The sequence below is a fragment of the Schistocerca americana genome, chromosome 5 (assembly GCF_021461395.2).
Source record: "Schistocerca americana isolate TAMUIC-IGC-003095 chromosome 5, iqSchAmer2.1, whole genome shotgun sequence".
NCBI lineage: Eukaryota > Metazoa > Arthropoda > Insecta > Orthoptera > Acrididae > Schistocerca > Schistocerca americana.
In genome coordinates this window covers 229,003,086-229,024,781 of record NC_060123.1, presented here as the reverse complement: position 1 = coordinate 229,024,781, position 21,696 = coordinate 229,003,086, and the positions used below count along the sequence as shown (strand labels likewise).

The 21,696-nt window shown below is 44.0% G+C and overlaps 1 protein-coding gene across 1 annotated transcript in view; it reads right to left on the bottom strand.

The window, feature by feature from the left end:
* The window catches only part of LOC124615651 (ubiquitin carboxyl-terminal hydrolase 14), a 128,582-nt gene that overhangs the window by 49,954 nt on the left and 56,932 nt on the right, over positions 1-21,696 (bottom strand). Inside the window, exon 5 of the mRNA XM_047143664.1 lies at positions 4,848-5,112. Within this exon, the coding sequence (XP_046999620.1) occupies positions 4,848-5,112 (265 nt within the window). The remainder of the gene's footprint in view (positions 1-4,847; positions 5,113-21,696) is intronic.

Here is a 21,696-nt window from a genome sequence, read left to right as displayed (position 1 = left end):
AGTACCTCTATCGGTTCTCCCTTCTATTCCAGTCTCGTATTGTTCGTGGAAAGAAGGATTGTCGGTATGCCTCTGTGTGGGCTCTAATCTCTCTGATTTTATCCTCATGGTCTCTTCGCGAGATATACGTAGGAGGGAGCAATATACTGCTTGACTCTTTGGTGAAGGTATGTTCTCGAAACTTTGACAAAAGCCCGTACCGAGCTACTGAGCGTCTCTCCTGCAGAGTCTTCCACTGGAGTTTATCTATCATCTCCGTAACGCTTTCGCGATTACTAAATGATCCTGTAATGAAGCGCGCTGCTCTCCGTTGGATCTTCTCTATATCTTCTATCAACCCTATCTGGTACGGATCCCACACTGCTGAGCAGTATTCAAGCAGTGGGCGAACAAGCGTACTGTAACCCACTTCCTTTGTTTTTTCGGATTGCATCTCCTTAGGATTCTTCCAATGAATCTCAGTCTGGCATCTGCTTTACCGACGATCAACATTATATGATCATTCCATTTTAAATCACTCCTAATGCGTACTCCCAGATAATTTATGGTATTAACTGCTTCCAGTTGCTGACCTGCTATATTGTAGCTAAATGATAAGGGATCTTTCTTTCTGTGTATTCGCAGCACATTACACTTGTCTAAATTGAGATTCAATTGCCATTCCCTGCACCATGCGTCAATTCGCTGCAGATCCTCCTGCATTTCAGTACAATTTTCCATTGTTACAACCTCTCGATATACCACAGCATCATCCCCAAAAAGCCTCAGTGAACTTCCGATGTCATCCACAAGGTCATTTATGTATATTGTGAATAACAACGGTCCTATGACACTCCCCTGTGGCACACCTGAAATCACTCTTACTTCGGAAGACTTCTCTCCATTGAGAATGACATGCTGCGTCCTGTTATCTAGGAACTCCTCAATCCAATCACACAATTGGTCTGATAGTCCATATGCTCTTACTTTGTTCATCAAACGACTGTGGGGAACTGTATCGAATGCCTTGCGGAAGTCAAGAAACACGGCATCTACCTGTGAACCCGTGTCTATGGCCCTCCGAGTCTCGTGGACGAATAGCGCGAGCGGGGTTTCACATGACCGTCTTTTTCGAAACCCATGCTGATTCCTACAGAGTAGATTTCTTGTCTCCAGAAAAGTCATTATACTCAAACACAATACGTGTTCCAAAATTCTACAACTGATCGACGTTAGAGATATAGGTCTATAGTTCTGCACATCTGCTCGACGTCCCTTCTTGAAAACGGGGATGACCTGTGCCCTTTTCCAGTCCTTTGGAACGCTACGCTCTTCTAGAGACCTACGGTACACCGCTGCAAGAAGGGGGGCAAGTTCCTTCGCGTACTCTGTGTAAAATTGAACTGGTATCCCATCGGGTCCAGAGGCCTTTCCTCTTTTGAGCGATTTTAGTTGTTTCTCTATCCCTCTGTCGTCTATTTCGATATCTACCATTTTGTCATCAATGCGACAATCTAGAGAAGGAACTACAGTGCAATCTTCCTCTGTGAAACAACTTTGGAAAAAGACATTTAGTATTTCGGCCTTTAGTCTGTCATCCTCTGTTTCAGTACCATTTTGGTCACAGAGTGTCTGGACATTTTGTTTTGACCCACCTACCGCTTTGACATAAGACCAAAATTTCTTAGGATTTTCTGCCAAGTCAGTACATAGAACTTTCGAATTCATTGAACGCCTCTCGCATAGCCCTCCTCACACTACATTTCGCTTCGCGTAATTTTTGTTTGTCTGCAAGGCTTTGGCTATGTTTATGTTTGCTGTGAAGTTCCCTTTGCTTCCGCAGCAGTTTTCTAACTCGGTTGTTGTACCACGGTGGCTCTTTTCCATCTCTTACGATCTTGCTCGGCACATACTCATCTAACGCATTATGTACGACGGTTTTGAACTTTGTCCACTGATCCTCAACACTATCTGTACTTGAGACAAAACTCTTGTGTTGAGCCAACAGGTACTCTGAAATCTGCTTTTTGTCACTTTTTCTAAACAGAAAAATCTTCCTACCCTTTTTAATATTCCTATTTACAGCTGAAATCATCGATGCCGTAACCGCTTTATGATCGCTGATTCCCTGTTCTGCGTTAACTTTTTCAAATAGTTCGGGTCTGTTTGTCACCAGAAGGTCTAATATGTTATCGCCACGAGTCGATTCTCTGTTTAACTGCTCAAGGTAGTTTTCAGATAAAGCACTTAAAAAAATTTCACTCGATTCTTTGTCCCTGCCACCCGTTATGAACGTCTGAGTCTCCCAGTCTATATCCGGCAAATTAAAATCTCCACCCAGAACTATAACATGGTGGGGAAATCTACTCGAAATATTTTCCAAATTATCCTTCAGGTGTTCAGCCACAACAGCTGCTGAGCCAGGGGGCCTATAGAGACATCCAATTACCATGTCTGAGCCTGCTTTAACCGTGACCTTCACCCAAATCATTTCACATTTCGGATCTCCGTCAATTTCCTTCGATACTATTGAACTTCTTATCGCTATAAACACGCCTCCCCCTTCACTGTCCAGCCTGTCTCTGCGGTATACATTCCAATCTGAGTTTAGGATTTCATTACTGATTACGTCTGGTTTCAGCCAACTTTCTGTCCCTAGTACTATATGGGCGTTGTGACCATTTATTAATGAGAGCAGTTCTGGGACCTTTCTGTAGACGCTCCTGCAGTTTACTATTAGCACATTAATATTGTTATTCCCTGTTGCATTTTGCCTACTCCTACCTTGCCGCGTCTCAGGAGGCGTCTTGTCGGGCCTAGGGAGGGAAGTATCTAACCTAAAAAAAAAAAACCATGTGCATTCCACACGTACTCCGCTACCCTTGTAGCCGCTTCCGGTGTGTAGTACACGCCTGACCTATTCAGGGGGACCCTACATTTCTCCACCCGATAGCGGAGGTGGAGAAATTTGCACCCCAGATCTCTGCAGAATCGTCTGAGCCTCTGGTTGAAGCCTTCCACTCGGCTCCAAACCAGAGGACCGCGATCGGTTCTGGGAACGATACTAAAAATAGTCAGCTCTGATTTCACCCCGCGAGCGAGGCTTTCTGCCTTCACCAATTCCGCCAACCGCATGTACGAACTGAGGATGACCTCTGAACCCAGACGGCAGGAGTCATTGGTGCCGACATGAGCAACAATTTGCAGTCGGGTGCACCCAGTGCTCTCTATCGCCGCCGGTAGGGCCTCATCCACATCTCGGATGAGACCCCCCAGCAAGCAGACAGAGTGAACACTGGCCTTCTTCCCCGACCTTCCCGCTATTTCCCTAAGGGGCTCCATCACCCGCTAACGTTGGAGCTCCCAATAACTAATAAACCCCTCCCCCCGTGTGACTGCTCGGACCTTGCTGAAGCAGCAGCCACATGTCCACTCACAGGCAGAGCGGACGATGCCACATGGCCAGCCTCCACATTGACCCTCCGCCTCGTGCGCCGCGAACGCCGCTGAACCCACCACTCCCCTTGGGGAGAGGGTGGCCCAACCGCGCCCAGTACACGCGAAGATGTCTCGACAGCAGGGACATTGGGTGAAGCATGTAACACCTGGGGTGTACCTTGCGATGCACCAGACTCCCCACTGCCGCTACACTCCGAGGCAGCAGCCTGAAGACGGCTGACCGCGGCCATCAACACGCTCAGCTGTTCGCGAACAGTGGCCAGCTCCTCCTGCGTCCGTACACAGCAGTCACACATCCTATCCATCCTAAGGAATCAATTTACTGAAGAGAGTTAATCAACCTTTAACTAGACTGCTAATTCACTAAAGGCGGCTGTTTATTCACTAAACTGTGGTTGCTAGGCACTTCTTGTAGAAAACAATGAAAATAGCACTACCTGTCTTTGGACTGTATTGAAAACAAACACTAGCACTACTGGCACTATGGTTGACTAAAGGAACTCTCTGACTGTGTTCAAAACAAACACGAAATCTATGGAACTATTAATAGCACTCGACAATTAAAGCTTCCTAAAAGCAAATACACACGGAAGAAGAAGTGACAAGTAAGAAAAATACAGTTAATACTTAAATTAAGGTAGCTCGCTGCACAGCAGACGTGAAGCAGACGGCAGTTACGACGACACTGTTACTACAAAAAGAGCAAGAGATGAAAAACTAGTGCGACTACTGTTTTCTGTCACACAAGTTCACGTTCCATACATCAGTCTTCTACAGATGAATGGTCATATTTTACTTATTTTACATACATTACCAAAGGAAATCACTGAACTTCAAGAAATTGTATAGTTAAAACATTATATATGGTGATAAAGAATAGCATCAGAATTGGTGTGGCGACATGTCAGAAGCCTCCTGAAAACTCTATACATAATACAAATGAAATAATAAAACAGGGTGACAAACATTTCAAACAGCAGATATTTAGCCTGTCTTTCACCTATCTGTTCTTATGTTTCAAACAGTTTCTACTGCAGAAGAATTTCTTCTTAAAACTGGAAAGTTTTTGTTCAAGTATTTATATTTGTCTCACCTTCCTCGTTACATCTGTTCCAAATGATTAACTCTTTTAATGCCTACACCCACTTCAGCACAGTTTGTGGTTGCCAACAGTTTCTTTTACCTTTATATGTATGACATTACTGTACTGAAGAAGAAACCTTATTGTGGAAATAAATATCTCCTTACAAAATTAACAGTACAAATGTTGTCTTCCTATCCAGTGTCATACATGAAATGGGTGACTCATGTATTAAGCACTGATTGTTCACTGATGAACAGTACACTGAAAGAACAATGGATGTAAGTATCTCTTTGGAATTACTGTCATCATTTTACAGTTAACTTACTTGAAAGTAGAAGTTTGGCCTTCAGCTGTCTTTGGTGGTAGCTTCTGCTGCAACATTCTCACCATTTCTGTCCAACACTCATTAGCATCTTGTTGAGTAAAGCCCCCATGTTCACTTTTCTCAGCAAACCGAGGAAAAGCCATGTGTAACACTTCCAACAATAGTATAGGAGGAATAGTGGCTCCCTTCTCCATTGACTCATACAAATCTCTAAGAGCTGCAGTAATTGACTGTGCAGGAATCATTTCCCCAGATAATGTCACACCTGTTGGAAATTAATAATATGATTCTGACAGAGCAATGACATACACTATTACACTGTCAACATCTCACACATTTTTCTATGTAAAGGACCACATATAAACCTCTTAGAAAAACATGGGTGCAGTACATTATCTCACAACATCCCAAGGTTCCTTTACAGAGAGAAAATGCAATTTTAGGCAAGCAACTACTCACTAACTCTGAATTTGACTTTGCAAGACATGTATAACTAACACTAAACATATGTTGCTTGGCACCTCAATAGATAGGTATCAGACAACAAATCAAAAAGTTTGAAGTTTAATCACCTATTATTAATCTCGCAATTTTTTACACTATATATATATATATATATATATATATATATATATATAAACAAAGATGAGGTGACTTACCGAACGAGAGCGCTGGCAGGTCGATAGACACACAAACAAACACACAAAATTCAAGAGGGGAAGACGAAAGGAAGTGGGTTTTAAGGGAGAGGGTAAGGAGTCATTCCAATCCCGGGAGCGGAAAGACTTACCTTAGGGGGAAAAAAGGACAGGTATACACTCGCACACACGCACATATCCATATGTGTGGATGGATATGTGCGTGTGTGCGAGTGTATACCTGTCCTTTTTTCCCCCCTAAGGTAAGTCTTTCCGCTCCCGGGATTGGAATGACTCCTTACCCTCTCCCTTAAAACCCACTTCCTTTCGTCTTCCCCTCTCCTTCCCTCTTTCCTGATGAGGCAACAGTTTGTTGCGAAAGCTTGAATTTTGTGTGTATGTTTGTGTGTGTGTCTATCGACCTGCCAGCGCTTTCGTTCAGTAAGTCACCTCATCTTTGTTTTTATATATAATTTTTCCCACATGGAATATATATATATATATATATATATATATATATATATATATATATATATATATATATATATATATATATATATATAAAAACACACACACACACACACACACACACAAACTGAACAAGTAGCTAGTTCTTGGATCAAAAGACAATGAATGCATTAACTTTTCCAACAAAACTACACACAGGACTGTGGTGCTCAAATTAAACAATGTTCTAGACTGGTTTACTTTGTCAGGTTTGCAAAAATTCAAATTTCCATCCGACTTTGAAGCATACCGAACCAGAAATATGGTACATAATGTTATGATGGTGAGCACACCTAGATTTAAGTCTCAGATACGCTTAGAAAGAATAAGCAAGGTTAAGAAACTTTTGCTGAGTGAAAAGAGTTGTCAAAGTTATTAATGTTAATGTACCTTGTACTTTTAGCATTTGTTTTTCTCAGTTCAGTTACCACTGATCTGAACAGAGCTATTAAGCATTTGAAGTCTCATGTAAATTCACCTTTGGGGTAAAGCAATAGTGACTTCGTAATCCTACAATTATAGTATGGTTTTTTGTAAATAAAGTTGTAACTATCCCTGGGACTTGTTTGCAAGCACTGGAATTTTGTTATCTAAAATAAAATGATATAATGAACACATTTTGTTTCCATTCAAATTATTCTGCATAAGAAACAGGAGAGAAAACAAACTATTTTACCGTTTATTAAAAATATTCTCTCAACCTTTAAGTTTTGAATGAGTCATCAACAAAATTTGGAATAAGAAAGGGTGGCATTGTGAAGTGTACAATTGCTTTTCACTTGGCCAGTTTTCAAAGGAGAGACTATTCAGGCAAAACGAACTGGCATGTGTCCAGAAGGGTCTCCTTATATCATGTTCCATTTGTAAAGATTAGTGATGCATGATAGAGAAATATAGACTGCACATAACAGTAAATTTCTAGAGGCTCCCGTCTTCTTTGCTACACTGAAACACACCATATGCTGCCACAGCCTTGAATTTCTGTGGCCTGCTAGTACACTTTTGTATCTTCCATAAATTCAGCACAACATTTTCAAACAGAATCTACACTTCAAAAGGTTATTTAATAAACATGTAAGTGTAAAGAGGTAACTTTGATTAGGCCACTGTTCAAGTATCTTTGAATTCTAATCCTGCCATTCCAGTACGTAAATGACTAATGGTATTTGTAGTTAATAACATGGACTCCTTCAACAGCACCTACTCCATGTACATCACACAGAAAAATGATTTTCACTTCCACAAAACTTAATCATCGGTATACAGAATGGAACAACCTATTCTGTAGGTTTCTTATTTCATAAGTTTCCTGCAAAACAGAAAAAAACTGAGTTATGAATCCCAGATTTTTAAATCCAAGTTGAAAGGCTTCCTTGGGCCGCACACCATTTATCCTACACATGACTTCATTACAGTAATTTTGATCCTTACACCACAAATGGAAATCTGTTTTTTATTTTCTTATCATGTTTTTGGTTATGAAACAGTGACATATTCCAAATCCAAGTAGCTTTGATACTCACAGTCACACACAATTTGATGAATTAAATAAAAAATTACGTTAAATTAGCTTTACAATGAAACAACCAGTCTTGTGTGGCTTGTGTTTTTACCCCACAACAGTTAAGAGACTGTAAGTCAAACATTGTACCTTATTACTACAGCTGAGATAGAAAATCCTCATAATAGTTGCACATTATATTATAATGTGCAGATACATTAACAATGGAAAGGCATGAGAGAGAGAGAGAGAGAGAGAGAGAGAGAGAGAGAGAGAGAGAGAGAGAATTACTACTAAAATTCCAGTAACTTTTTGTGATACACTTACGACCAAATGGTGGGGACACTTTGTATGAAGACGTGCTGTTCAGGTCAAAACATTCCACCATAAAATATTTACACCAGTACACTGATGATGTTTTCGTGAACACACGTTTATAGATAAGAAAATTGTAAATGATAGGGAATTCACTAAGACTTATGACAGGTCAACTACTCAATATGTACAGAGTGTCTTTCTAAGAGTTGTCAGGTGCATATTCTCTTATGTTTCAGCAGATATTTGCAATTTTGGTTTTGCACTGTGTATCAGGAGTCACCCCAAACAAATAGTACTCATCAAGTCTTTTATGCAACCCCCAGTGTCGATGGAAAACATTGGTTTGTTTCCTGTAACTAACAAAATTATTTTTAAAGAGGAACTGTACTTGCCTATTCAATACATTTTTTTTTTTTTTTTTTTTTGTTTGTGGTTTTAGGGCGCAAAACTTCTATGGTCATTAGCGCCCAGCCCGTGACGTAGAAAACAGGAAAAAAACGAAATTTAAAATCAGCAGCAATGGAAACATAGGCAGAAAATTGGAGAAACTAAAGGCAGAAGGAATGCTTAAAAGTCCACTATAGAAAGGGGTTGGTTGTCCACAAAAAAAAAGCTTCAAATGACTGACGTCATTTCACTGTCACTAATAAACTGTAGAACGCGGTCAGCTGAGCGCGTGTCATCTGCTAAAATCGACGATAGATCAGGCGATAGCTGTAGACGGGAGCGTAAAGGATTAAAATAGGGGCATTCAATTAAAAGGTGTCTGACCGTCCACAGCTGAGAGCAGTGGGGACAGAGTGGGGGAGGATCACCGCTTAAAAGATGTCGATGACTAAAAAGACAGTGCCCTATCCGGAGTCGAGCTAAAATTACCTCCTCCCGACGACGCGTTCGGGAGGAAGAGGTCCAAGCGCAAGGAACGGCTTTCACTTCCCGCAATTTATTGTGGGGAAGTGTTGACCAATGCGCATGCCATAAATGAGTAACTTGGCGACATAAACCGCTCCGTAGATCGGTAAACGGAAGAGACTGAAGAGCTGGCCGAGGAAGAGAGACTGCAGCCTTGGCCGCTATATCGGCCGCCTCATTTCCACAGATACCAGCGTGTCCCGGGAGCCAGAGGAACGCCACTGAGACGCCCCCCAGGTGGAGCAAGCGCAGACAGTCCTGAATCCGGTGGACCAGAGGGTGCACAGGGTAAAGAGCTTGGAGACTTAGGAGAGAGCTGAGAGAATCTGAGCAGATTACGTACTGTATCCGCTGATGGCGGCGGATGTAGTGGACAGCCTGGAGAACAGCGTAAAGCTCTGCAGTATAAACCGAACACTGGTCGGGAAGCCGAAAGTGATTTGGGGTGTCGCCAACAATATAGGCACTCCCTACACCTAACGATGTTTTCGAGCCATCGGTGTAAATAAATGTGGCTTCCGTCATTTGTGCACATAGAGCAGCAAATGCCCGACGGTAAACAAGTGTAGGGGTACCATCTTTAGGAAATTGACATAGGTCTCTGAGCAAGTCGATCCGGGGACGGTGCCAAGGCGGTGCTGTACCCCAAGTTGTCAAGAAGGTTTTAGGAAAGCGGAAGGAAAGAGAATGGAGCAGTTGACGGAAGCGGACTCCCGGGGGTAGTAGGGAGGAGGAGCGGCCTGCATACCCGACATCAAAGGAGGCGTCGAAAAAAAGGTTATGGGCTGGATTAGCAGGCATGGAAGACAGATGGCTAGCATAACGACTCAGAAGGACTGCCCGCCGATTGGACAGCGGAGGTTCAGCAGTCTCAGCATAAAGGCTTTCCACAGGGCTGGTGTAAAAAGCTCCAGACACTAAACGTAATCCACGGTGGTGGATAGAGTCGAGACGCCGAAGAATAGACGGCCGAGCAGAGGAGTAGACTATGCTTCCATAATCCAATTTCGAGCGCACTAAGGCGCGATAGAGGCGGAGAAGGACCACCCGGTCCGCTCCCCAAGAGGTACCATTCAGGACACGGAGGGTGTTAAGGGAACGCAGACAGCGAGCCGAAAGATAGGAAACGTGGGAGGACCAGCACAGTTTTCTGTCAAACATAAGACCCAAGAATTTAGCGACGTCGGAAAACGGAAGGTTGACAGGACCTAGATGTAAGGAGCGCGGAAGAAACTCCTTACGTCGCCAAAAATTAACACAAACGGTCTTACTGGGTGAGAAACGGAAGCCGGTTTCGATGCTCCACGAGTAGAGGCGATCGAGACATCCTTGAAGACGTCTTTCAAGAAGGCTGGTCCTTTGAGAACTGTAGTAGATCGCAAAATCGTCCACAAAGAGGGAGCCCGAGACATCAGGAAGGAGACAATCCATAATTGGATTAATGGCGATGGCAAACCGTACAACACTCAGCACGGAGCCCTGGGGTACCCCGTTTTCTTGGGAGAAAGTACGGGAGAGAGTAGTGTTCACCCGCACCCTAAATGTGCGCTCTGCCATAAATTCGCGAAGAAAAAGGGGCAGCCGGCCTCGAAAGCCCCAAGAGAACAGTGTGCGGAGGATGCCTGTCCTCCAACAGGTATCGTACGCTCTCTCCAGATCAAAAAATATTGCTACCGTTTGGCGTTTCCGGAGAAAATTGTTCATGATATAAGTGGAGAGAGCAACAAGATGGTCAACAGCAGAACGATGCTTTCGGAATCCGCATTGGGCTGGTGTTAAAAGACTGCGGGACTCCAGCCACCAAGCTAAACGGTAATTCACCATACGCTCCAAAACCTTACAGACACTACTCGTGAGAGAAATGGGGCGATAGCTAGAGGGGAGATGTTTGTCCTTTCCAGGTTTCGGAACGGGAACGACAATAGCTTCCCGCCATCGCCTGGGAAAGGTACTGTCGGTCCAAATTCGATTATAAAGGCGAAGGAGGTGACGCAGGCTATGGGTTGATAAATGCAGCAACATTTGGACATGGATACCATCCGGTCCTGGGGCGGAGGAGCGAGAAGTAGAGAGTGCATGTTGGAGTTCCCGCATGGAGAAAACAGTATTGTAGCTTTCGCGATTTTGAGAGGAGAAAGCAAGATGCCGCACTTCTGCTGCACGTTTCTTCGGGAGAAACGCTGGCGGGTAATTTGAAGAGCTCGAAATCTCAGCAAAGTGCTGACCCAATGAGTTAGAAATTGCGACGGGGTCCACTAAGGTATCATGCGCGACAGTGAGCCCAGAGACCGGGGAGAAACTAGGCGCGCCTGAGAACCGTCGAAGCCGACTCCAAACTTCCGAGGAGGGAGTGAAGTTGTTAAATGAGCTAGTAAAGAATTTCCAGCTTGCCTTCTTGCTATCGCGGATGACGCGACGGCATCGCGCACGGAGCTGCTTATATCGGATACAGTTGGCCAAAGTTGGATGGTGACGGAAAATGCGAAGAGCACGTCGCCGCTCACGTATTGCGTCACGGCAGGCCTCGTTCCACCAAGGAACTGGAGGGCGCCGGGGCAATTCGGAGGTGCGTGGTATTGAACGTTCCGCAGCTGTGAGAATAACGTCGGTAAAATGTGTGACCTCATCGTCGACGCTGGGAAAGCGACGGTCATCGAATGTCGCTAGAGACGAAAAAAGTGTCCAATCGGCTTGGGCAAACTTCCAGCGTCGCGAGCGCATATATGGCAGTTGAGGCTGCAGTCGAAGAACACATGGAAAGTGGTCACTCGAGTGTGTATCATCAAGGGCGAACCATTCGAAGCGCCGAGCTAGCGGAACAGTACCGACCGCAAGGTCCAAATGGGATAAATTTGCCGTGGAGGCAGACAAAAATGTAGGGACCCCAGTGTTGAGGCAGACTAGATCCGCTTGGTGGAAGACGTCTAGCAATAGTGAGCCACGTGGACAAGGATGTGGAGATCCCCAAAGCGGGTGGTGGGCATTGAAGTCCCCAACCAGCAAATAGGGGGGTGGAAGCTGATCAAGAAGATGAAGGAGATCAGCTCGTGCCATTGGTGTAGACGATGGAATGTATACCGTACAAAGAGAGAACGTGTATCCAGAAAGGGAAAGACGGACGGCGACAGCTTGGAAGGAAGTGTTTAAGGGGATTGGGTGATAATGGAGAGTATCATGGAGCAGAATCATGAGTCCTCCATGGGCTGGAGTGCCTTCAACTGAGGGGAGGTCATATCGGACGGACTGAAAATGAGGGAGAACAAAGCGGTCATGGGGACGCAGCTTTGTTTCCTGAAGACAGAAGATGACCGGCGAGTAGGATCGTAAGAGGATCGACAATTCCTCCCGATTGGCGCGAATGCCGCGGATATTCCAGTGGATAATGGACATAGGGTGAACAGAAAATGGAGGAACGGCACCAAGGGTGCTGTCAACTCAACGACTGCTCAGAGCTTGCGACCGACAGCATGGAATGGCATTCAGTCGAAGGCAGAAGATCCTGATCCATAGGTTGGTCAGGAGCAGCTCCTGCCACCAACGATCGGCCAGTTGACCGGCCACCAACAGTGCGCCTCGGCGACACAGAAGATGGCCGAGGGCGATTTCCGCCAGGTGGTGCTGTAGATGGGACACGCCTTGGCGGAGAAGGAGAGGAACTGTGTTTCTTCGTAGCCTTCTTGGAGGTATGTTTAGATGAAGGAGGAACCGATGGTTGTGAAGTTGCAGTACGTAAAAACTCTTCACGAGAATGCTCTTTTTTTGTAGACTTGGCGTCTGAATTTTGGGCTCGAGATTTAGCAGAACCCGACGAAGGGTGAGCCATAGAGTGGGCAGGCGAAAGAGGTGAGGTTGAACGGGCGATCTTTGCGCTGGCCGATCTGACGACCGTGGTACTAAATGTGAGGTCGCAAGTCTGCGTGGCCGCCTCCTTTGTTGGCCGAGAAGAAGCAAGGACAGCGCTGTATTTTCCTTTCTGAGGCACGGTGGGCTGTCGACTGGCGAGTAACTTTCGAGCAGCAAAGGTCGACACCTTTTCCTTCACTCTTATTTCCTGGATCAGCTTTTCGTCCTTAAAAACAGGGCAATCTCGAGAGGAAGCAGCGTGGTCACCCATACAGTTGATGCAGCGAGGAGATGGAGGTGGACAAGCACCCTCATGGGCATCCCTGCCACACGTAACACATTTGGCCGGATTGGAACAGGACTGGCTGGTGTGATTAAACCGCTGACATCGATAGCAACGCGTAGGGTTTGGGACATAAGGGCGAACGGAAATTATCTCATAGCCTGCTTTGATTTTTGATGGGAGTTGAACTTTGTCAAAAGTCAAGAAGACAGTGCGGGTTGGAATGATGTTCGAGTCAACCCTTTTCATAACCCGATGAACAGCGGTGAGGCCCTGGTCAGACAGGTAGTGCTGAATTTCTTCGTCAGACAATCCATCGAGGGAGCGTGTATAAACGACTCCACGCGAGGAATTTAAGGTACGGTGCGGTTCCACCCGGACAGGGAAGGTGTGGAGCAGAGAAGTACGCAGCAATTTTTGAGCCTGGAGGGCACTGTGTGTTTCTAACAACAGGGTACCATTCCGTAATCTGGAACAAGACTTTACAGGACCCGCAATTGCGTCGACACCTTTCTGAATAATGAAAGGGTTGACCGTGGAAAAGTCGTGACCTTCGTCAGACCGAGAAACAACAAGGAACTGTGGCAACGATGGAAGAACCGTCTGTGGCTGAGACTCAGTGAACTTACGTTTGTGAGCAGACATAGTGGAAGGTGAGGAAACCATTGCGGAAGAATCCCCCATGATTACCGGCGTCTCCGATGGCGCGCTCCTCCCTTGTGGGGGCCCTCACCGAGGGCACACCCGCCTTAGGTGATTGTTCACACCTCAGGTCACACCTCCCGACATACGGACGGAGGGACCAATCGGCACTTTCGGAAGGTATCAGCTCGGGTAATCACCCCTCCCTGGGCCTGGCCTTTACCAGGGGGTACGTACGTGTCCTACCTGTCTACCCGGGGCGGGGAATTACGCGTTACCCCGTCACCGGCTACGCATGGAAGTGCGTGGGTCGGCCTTCAGACACGCACAGGGAGGAAGAAAGAGAAAGGGAAAGGAAAGAAGAGGGGGTCTCAAACGCCGCAGCGGAGAAAAGGGTAAAGAGAAGAGGTAAGGAAAGGAGATGGACAAAGGAAGGAAGAAGACATACAAGCAAGGAAGAAGAAGAATGCGGTACATTTACAAGCGTCCGTCTCCGGACGTAGGCGCAAACCATACTCCCAGAGCGGGAGAAAGTGAAGGAAAGAGCAAGAGGTGAGGGGGGGGGGGGGTGAAGACAGGGGATGGGGAAGGATGCGGAAAGGGAAGGTATGCAGCCCGGAAAGGAAGGAAGGCCACATTAGCTCGGGGCCCCGTGCTCGCTACGCACGTATCCACAAAAGAGTTGTGGATCCCCTGGGGGGGCCTATTCAATACAGTTGTCCCCAATTAGTCTAAAGCGATATTTCTTCTATCAATGTGTATTAAATGTGACAGTGCATCATGAAGAGTAACCAGCATCCAGCAACAACTCAACAGTGCTGCATGCTTGGTGGTAGCAGTCAGTGCGTGCCAGAGCATTGCTGTTGCTATTGGAGTACTAATTATTCTTCGGGTTTTATTGTCTCTGTCAATACATACTGATAAACAATTGTTGCACTAGATTAATATGGGACTGTTCTATTACATGAGTATGTAAAATTCCACTTTAAAAATCATTTTGTTCATAGTGGGAAATAAACTGAAGTTTGCCACTGACACTGGGCATTGCATAAAAGATTAGATGAACACTACTTGTTTTGTCTGACTCCAGTTACACAATGCAAAAATGAAATCACAAATATCTGCTGAAACACAAGAGAAAATGCACCTGATGACTCTTAGAGAGACCATTGTCCTGAGCCTCATGTTTGTAATTTCTTAAACTATTTATGATTATCTTTGTATTTTTAACTTTGATGATTTGACAAAAATACTAAAAGATACATACCTATTAAGATACTAAAAGATACCTATTAAGATGGTATGGGCATGTTAAGAGGATGCATGGGCAGAGACTCCCCAAAATTATGGAAGAACTAAAGATGGATGGAAAAAGACCTAGAGGGTGCCCAAGAACACGATGGAAAATGGGAGTGAGAATATCTGTGGAAAGGAGAGGTGTGACCTGGCATCATGTGGAGGAAGAAAAGCGGTGGGAGGACCAGACCAAATGGAGAGGACTCGTCAGCACCCAGACCCGACAGTGGCTGGAGTGGGATCCGGATATAAATAGATAGACTAAAAGAAGAATGAAGCAGGAAAAATATGAGCATATCCAAGTTACCATCTACCATGTGATTCACTTATTAACTCAGTTTCAACAAAAACATTGATTACTACATTGTTAATCTAAATTATTCAATTGCAAAGATCCAGTAAAGGCGTATGTATTGTTAGCACTTCTTGTAAGAATACTTTTCAGTGCAGGTTCACTAGAATTGCTCTCATGTCAGATGATGGGTTAGTTATCCCTGAGAATGTGTGCATGTTTAAATAGTGCTCCAACATGTAGTAACAGTAGTAGTAGTAGTAGTAGTAGTTGTTTTTGTTGTTGTTGTTGTTGTCGTCGTCGTCAACTACCACGGAACTACAATTTCAGCATATGATGGAAAGTTTAGCGAAGAAGATACTTCCAACATCATTAGACTGAAGTGTAATACTTACAACTAATCCTTACATTAGTTTAGTTGAGAGCAGAGATGTCATTGCACACTGCCAACCCATGCTATTCCATCTCGGACAGGATGGCCTGCGTAGTACAAGTATGCTCAATCTGGCCTGGGTTGCCGAGGCCTGCTGAGCTAGGCTTTAAAGGGCTGTTAACAGCTCATGTATCACAGCACAGGCTCGACTTGCTGATTGACTCATTAGGCAACAGAAACAATGCCACATGTCATCTCCAGATGGGATGATCTCTCCTGTGTATGCTGGCCCATAGTCACTTACTTGGATGAAATTACTGATCATCGATAATTAAGGGTTTCCCTTTGATTTTCTTATAATAAAGTGTTATTACTCACTTTTTTCAGTACTTTAAGAGAAAGAAGTTATGGTGATCCAATGAGTATTTCATTTTGTTTGTACTCTCTAAATGAAATAATAGCATCTAACACTATTCTATTGTCTTGTTAATATAGCTGTTATGGGCATCCAAACTAACTGTTTGAAAAATAAACTAATAATTTCATAAACATGTTTCGTCTGGTGCAAGAGACGGTGCAATTCTGGGTGGGAGAAAAGACAAAGAGAACGTCTTCAAACCTATTAGATGGAACTGCTACTCGGACCAGCATGGTAGCATAGCCCTGCAACGATCAGCCCAGGGCATTGGTGGAAATGGTATGTTCTGAACCACAGAGAAAGCAGCATATCCAGAAGGAGAATCTGGCTGATAACCAAAAGGACAACTACCATGACAGTTGCGTATCTAGTATCAGTGAATGAAGGGAGCCGCTGTTCATTGCATCCTTTTAATTGGAACGGTTTACGTTGGTCTGATTTTATGTGGGTGTAATCTAGCAAGAGCTACTATTGTTGTGTGGTAATGCACGAATGCTGTGAACACACTTCTATCTCAAATAAAATAATGGAGAGCTAGTTAATGTGTTAACATATGAACTAGATAGATATTTTTGGATAAAATGTTCTTGGTTAACTTTTCACATCAGATCAGAGTTTAACCTCAAACTCTGACATTTTAATTCTTAGAACATCATTTGACAGTGATTTCGTGTATGTACAGTTACCTTGTTCCTTTTTTAGATGTACAAAATGAAACTACACTGGAGAATAAAAGCCCATCATCCAAGAAGAGCAGATCTGGAGACTGGGCTTCTGAGAATGACAATCTTGAGAATGTCAGTATGTGATTTACATACAAGATGAGATTGTACAAAACTAGACAAGGGGGCTGCGAAGAATGAAAACTGTTGCTGAATTACAGGAAATTATGACTTAATTGCTTCCAAATCTTTGTAGACTGTCATGCAAGACTTTTAGCCTCTCCTGCTGTTTATTTTGCGAAATTGGTTCAAGAGCCCACACAAAGTGTGAACAATTGCAGCAACATGCTAGACCTCTTCATAACAAACAATCCTGAGTAACAGAAAGCATCCTGATGAATACAAGAACTAGTGAGCACAAAGTTGTAGCAACAATGAATACCATACCATCCAAAACCACCAAAAATAAATGCAAAAGATATCTATTTGGAAAAGCTGACAGTCTCTGTTACTTCCGTACTAACTACTTAACTGTCAACCAGAGACACAGTACAGACAGCAATTGACAGTTTTATACCAAGTAAATTAAAAAGAGACGGGACAAATTTCCCAAGGCACACACACACACACACACACACACACACACACACACACACACACACACACACACACACACACAAAAATCAAGAATTTACTGAAGAAGCAATGAAAAGAGCACTCATATTTAAAAGAATGTAAAGTATCCAAGAAGGCTGAAGTTTTCAGATACATGATACTTTGCATGGACTTCAATGCAAAATTCTTTTAATAGCGTCCACAATGAAACTATCTCAAAATCTGTTAGGAAATCCAAAAGGATTAAGCAGTACTCTCATTGTGTGGTGGTGGAGAGAGTGTTACCAACAACAATGCAACTAAATTGGAGTTCTTAAACACAGTTTTCCAAAATTCCTCCTCCAAAGAAGATGGAGTAAATACTACAGAATTCAAACCCGAAACAGGTGTCAACATGACTAATTTGGAAGTAAATACTCTCAGTGTAGTGAAGCAACTTAGGTCACTTAATAAAGGCACGTCTTCCAATTCAAACTGTCTACCAAAAAGGTTCAGTTCAGAGTATGCTGATGAAATAGCTCCATTTTTAGCTATCATATACAACTGCTCACCCAACAAAAGATCCATACCTGAAGACTAGAAAGTTGCACAGGTCATACCAATATACAAAACAGGAAATAGGAATAATCTACTGTGTCATAAACCCATACCATTGATATCAATTTGTAGCAGGATTATGGAACATGTACTGTGTTCCAACACTACGAGATACCTCAAAGAAAATTATCTAGTGACATCACCAACACAGATTTAAAAAATATTGTTCTTGAGAAATTCAACTGGCTCTTTACTAATAAGATACAGTGACTGTTACTGAGAGGAAATCTGAGGTTGATTCCATATTTCTAGAGAGCTTTTGACACTGTTCCTCACAAAGGCTACTAAGTATGTGTCTATGAAGTATAATCTCAGCAGTGTGACTCATTCGTCATCTCCTGTAACGAAGTTCACAGTGCACAGTAAATGACAGATTGTAGATTCAACCAAGTACCACAGTATCACAATTACAAACAACTTAAATTCAAACTGTCATGTACAAAAAGGTTATGGGGAAGGTGAACCAAAGACTGTACTTTATTTGCAGAACATTTAGAAGACATAACAACTGTACTACACTTGTCCATTCACTTCTGGAGTACTGCTGCGAAGTATAGGACCCTTACCAGTTAAGACTGGCTGAGGACATCAAGGAAGTTTAGAGGAGGAGAGTTTGTTTTGTATTACTGCGAAGTATGGGAGAGAGTGTCACAGATATGATAAGTGAGTTGGGGTGACAATCATTAAAACGAAGGCGTTTTGCGTTGTGGTGAGATGTTTCATCAAATTTCAGTCACCAACTTCATTCTTCAAATGTGTAAGTTTTTTAACTCCACTCTACCTATGGGGAAATGGCCACTGTAATAAAATATGTGAAATCTAAGCTCAAACAGAAAGATATACATATTTAGGTGTTTCTCCCACAAACTATCTGAGAGCGGAACAATTGAGAAATAGTCTGAAAACCATACTATGAACCATCTGCCAAACTCTGAAGTGTGAATTGCAGAATAATTATGTAGGTGCAGATGTAGTCCTCAGCAGAAAGTGATTTCAGTTGCGCAGAAATTATAAGTCTCAAAATGCGAATGTCTGCAATTTGACGTGTCTTCTTTACGGTAATTAGCAATCTATCTTTTGCTATATTACTGACATTCTATTTATATACAATTACTTGGTAAGGTTCTCACCAAAATTATTTACTGTAAAACTGCATAGTTTTTGTTCAAGGATATAAAGGGTAAACAAATACTTCCTCTTCCAGTTTTTATTTTCTGTCTGAATCTGATGCGCTGAGCTTACGAGAGACAAAAGCTTCCTACCACTTGAGACTGTGTATTTTTGAATTATATTTCATTAAATCTCTAGTATGGGAATAGAAAAGTACATATGACTGCTGATATTGTAGTACAATAGCTCTTGCAGCTTCAGTTTATCCTACACATGGTAGATGACCCTACAAGTAGGTGAGAGGAGCACTGCATTGGAAAGAAGATGCACGGCACAGAGTGAGCATTGAGGCTGGGTCTGACAGTGGCTCGTGACCTAAAGGCCAGTGGTCTGGGCTGGCCAACACAATGTCAAGTCAAGATAGAGGCTGACTGACAGGCAAAGGGCAGACAGCCTGAGGTGGGCTAGCAGCCTGCAGGGCATGGCTCTGGTTGAGTGTTAACGTACGACAGCGCACTTTCAGTCAGATACCTCCACAAATGAGAGCATCTTACCGTGAATATTATGTTGTTAATACGTATACTGTGAAATGCTCTTAAATCACTTCTTGGGCAACAAAACTACTTTGTTCACAACAAGACTCCAATTTGATGATAAAAAGGACACAGATCACCAAAAAATAGAGCTAATTGATGGAACTTATTATTTTGTGACATTTTTAGAATGTTAAAATCTTGCCCCTACATTATGACAAATTTAATCAATACCTGTCAACTCAGTGGCAGAAGAAGATCAGTTTCCTGCGACACAACCAGAAGGCAAAGAACAGCAGAGCTCCTATGACCTCGTAGATAACAACCCACAAAAATGTTTTACATGGTGTAAGAAATGAATGCACATGTGTGGAGTGAACTGGCCCTTTTTCCCAGTGTTCATCACTCTTTCCTGGCTACTGTGTCTATCGTACCGACCGACCAGGCGACGCTGTGGCAGGTGGAACTGCAATCGTCATACACAAAGACATTGAGCACACAAACATAGAGCTCCCCGAACTGAAAAAAATTGAGGCTACGGCCGTCAGAGTCAAGTTCAATGGAGCCTACACCACGCGATATCAGCACATTACTCAACATTTCACCGTGAGTAATAGTCGCTGGAGATCTGAACACAAAACACCCAGAATGGAATTCACGCATACGAAATTCCAACGGCAAAAAACTGTAAGAACATTCACTAGGCAGAAACTACATTATACTAGCGCCGACTGAACCGACGCACATTCCCTATCAGAGGGGACACAGGCCAGACGTGATAGACATGGCCCTCATCAAGGGCATTACAGCAACACTCAACGTTGCCGTTGAAAACGATCTGCCCTCAAACCACCAACCTGTAATACTATACATTGAGGAAACACTGCAGCACATGGAACAACGCAAGATGTTGGACTACGGGCGTGCGAATTGGACATTGTTCAAGCAAACACTCGATAGCCACATCCCACCTATACACGAAATTAATGAAACAGCACAAATTGACGAGGCAGTAGAAACCCTCACTAACGCCGTCCAGGACGCAATGGCAGGCACCATACCTGATCGCACCTCACAACAACACAATGCGGCCCTGCCCCAGGAAATCCTGGGCCTAATCTCAATGAGGAATCGCCTCAGGAGACAATGGCAGCACACCAGGCGTCCGTACTTCAAACAGCACATTAACAGACTACAGGGCATCATACACGATAAAATACAAACACATAGAACACAACAGTGGAACCAAAAACTCGAAGGGCTGGACACCGCAAGACCTGGCGTGTGGCAACTAGCCCGACACTTCACCAGGGAGAAAATATACACCCCAACGCTTCAAGGACCTGACGGACCTGCATACTCAGCGGAAGAGAAAGCAGAACTAATGGCCCGAACACTCGCAGCGTCATTCACACCAAACCTGGTACCATCAGATCCGGTGTTCACACTTGCTACTGACCAAGAGGTTACACGCATTCTAGCCCAACCATCGCGCGACGACATTCGAAATGCTAGCACAGCCGAAGTCTCCTGGGCTATAATGCATTCCGCTGCTAGGAAAGCCCCTGGTCATGATGGCATTCAAAACCGTGTCCTCCAGGAGTTCACGGATAAAGCAACTGAGTACCTAACACACATAACGAATGCCATACTAAAACACCAACACTTCCCCGCCTTTTGGAAGACGGCCAAGGTCCTGATGTTCAGGAAGCCGGGGAAAGACCACAGCCTCCCACAAAATTACCGACCCATCAGCCTTCTGAGCTCGCTCGGTAAGATTATTGAGAAGGTGATTCTCAAACGCATCACTAGGCACTGCATAACAAATGACATCCTGAGACCGGAGCAATTCGGCTTCATGAATCACCACTCAACAACACAACAACTCCTACGGGTCGTTGAACATATAACATATGGCTTCAACATAAACAAAGCTACAGGGGCAGTGTTCCTGGACATCGAAAAGGCTTTCGACTGTCTATGGCACAACGGCCTCATCCGCAAACTCAGCTACGCGGGATTCCCCGACGGGCTGCTGCGTCTAATACACTCATACCTCACAGACAGGAGTTTCAACACTGACGTGCAGGGAAAACAATCAACACGACACGGTATACACGCGGGAGTACCCCAGGGAAGCATCCTAGGGCCCCTACTGTTTAACCTCTACATAAACGATCTCCCAACCACACACAACACAATGATGGCAATCTACGCGGATGACACAGCCATCCTTGCGCAAGATTGGAAACCATCTAACATTATGTCACGCCTACAGACTGCACTCAGAGCGGCAGAGCCTTGGTTGG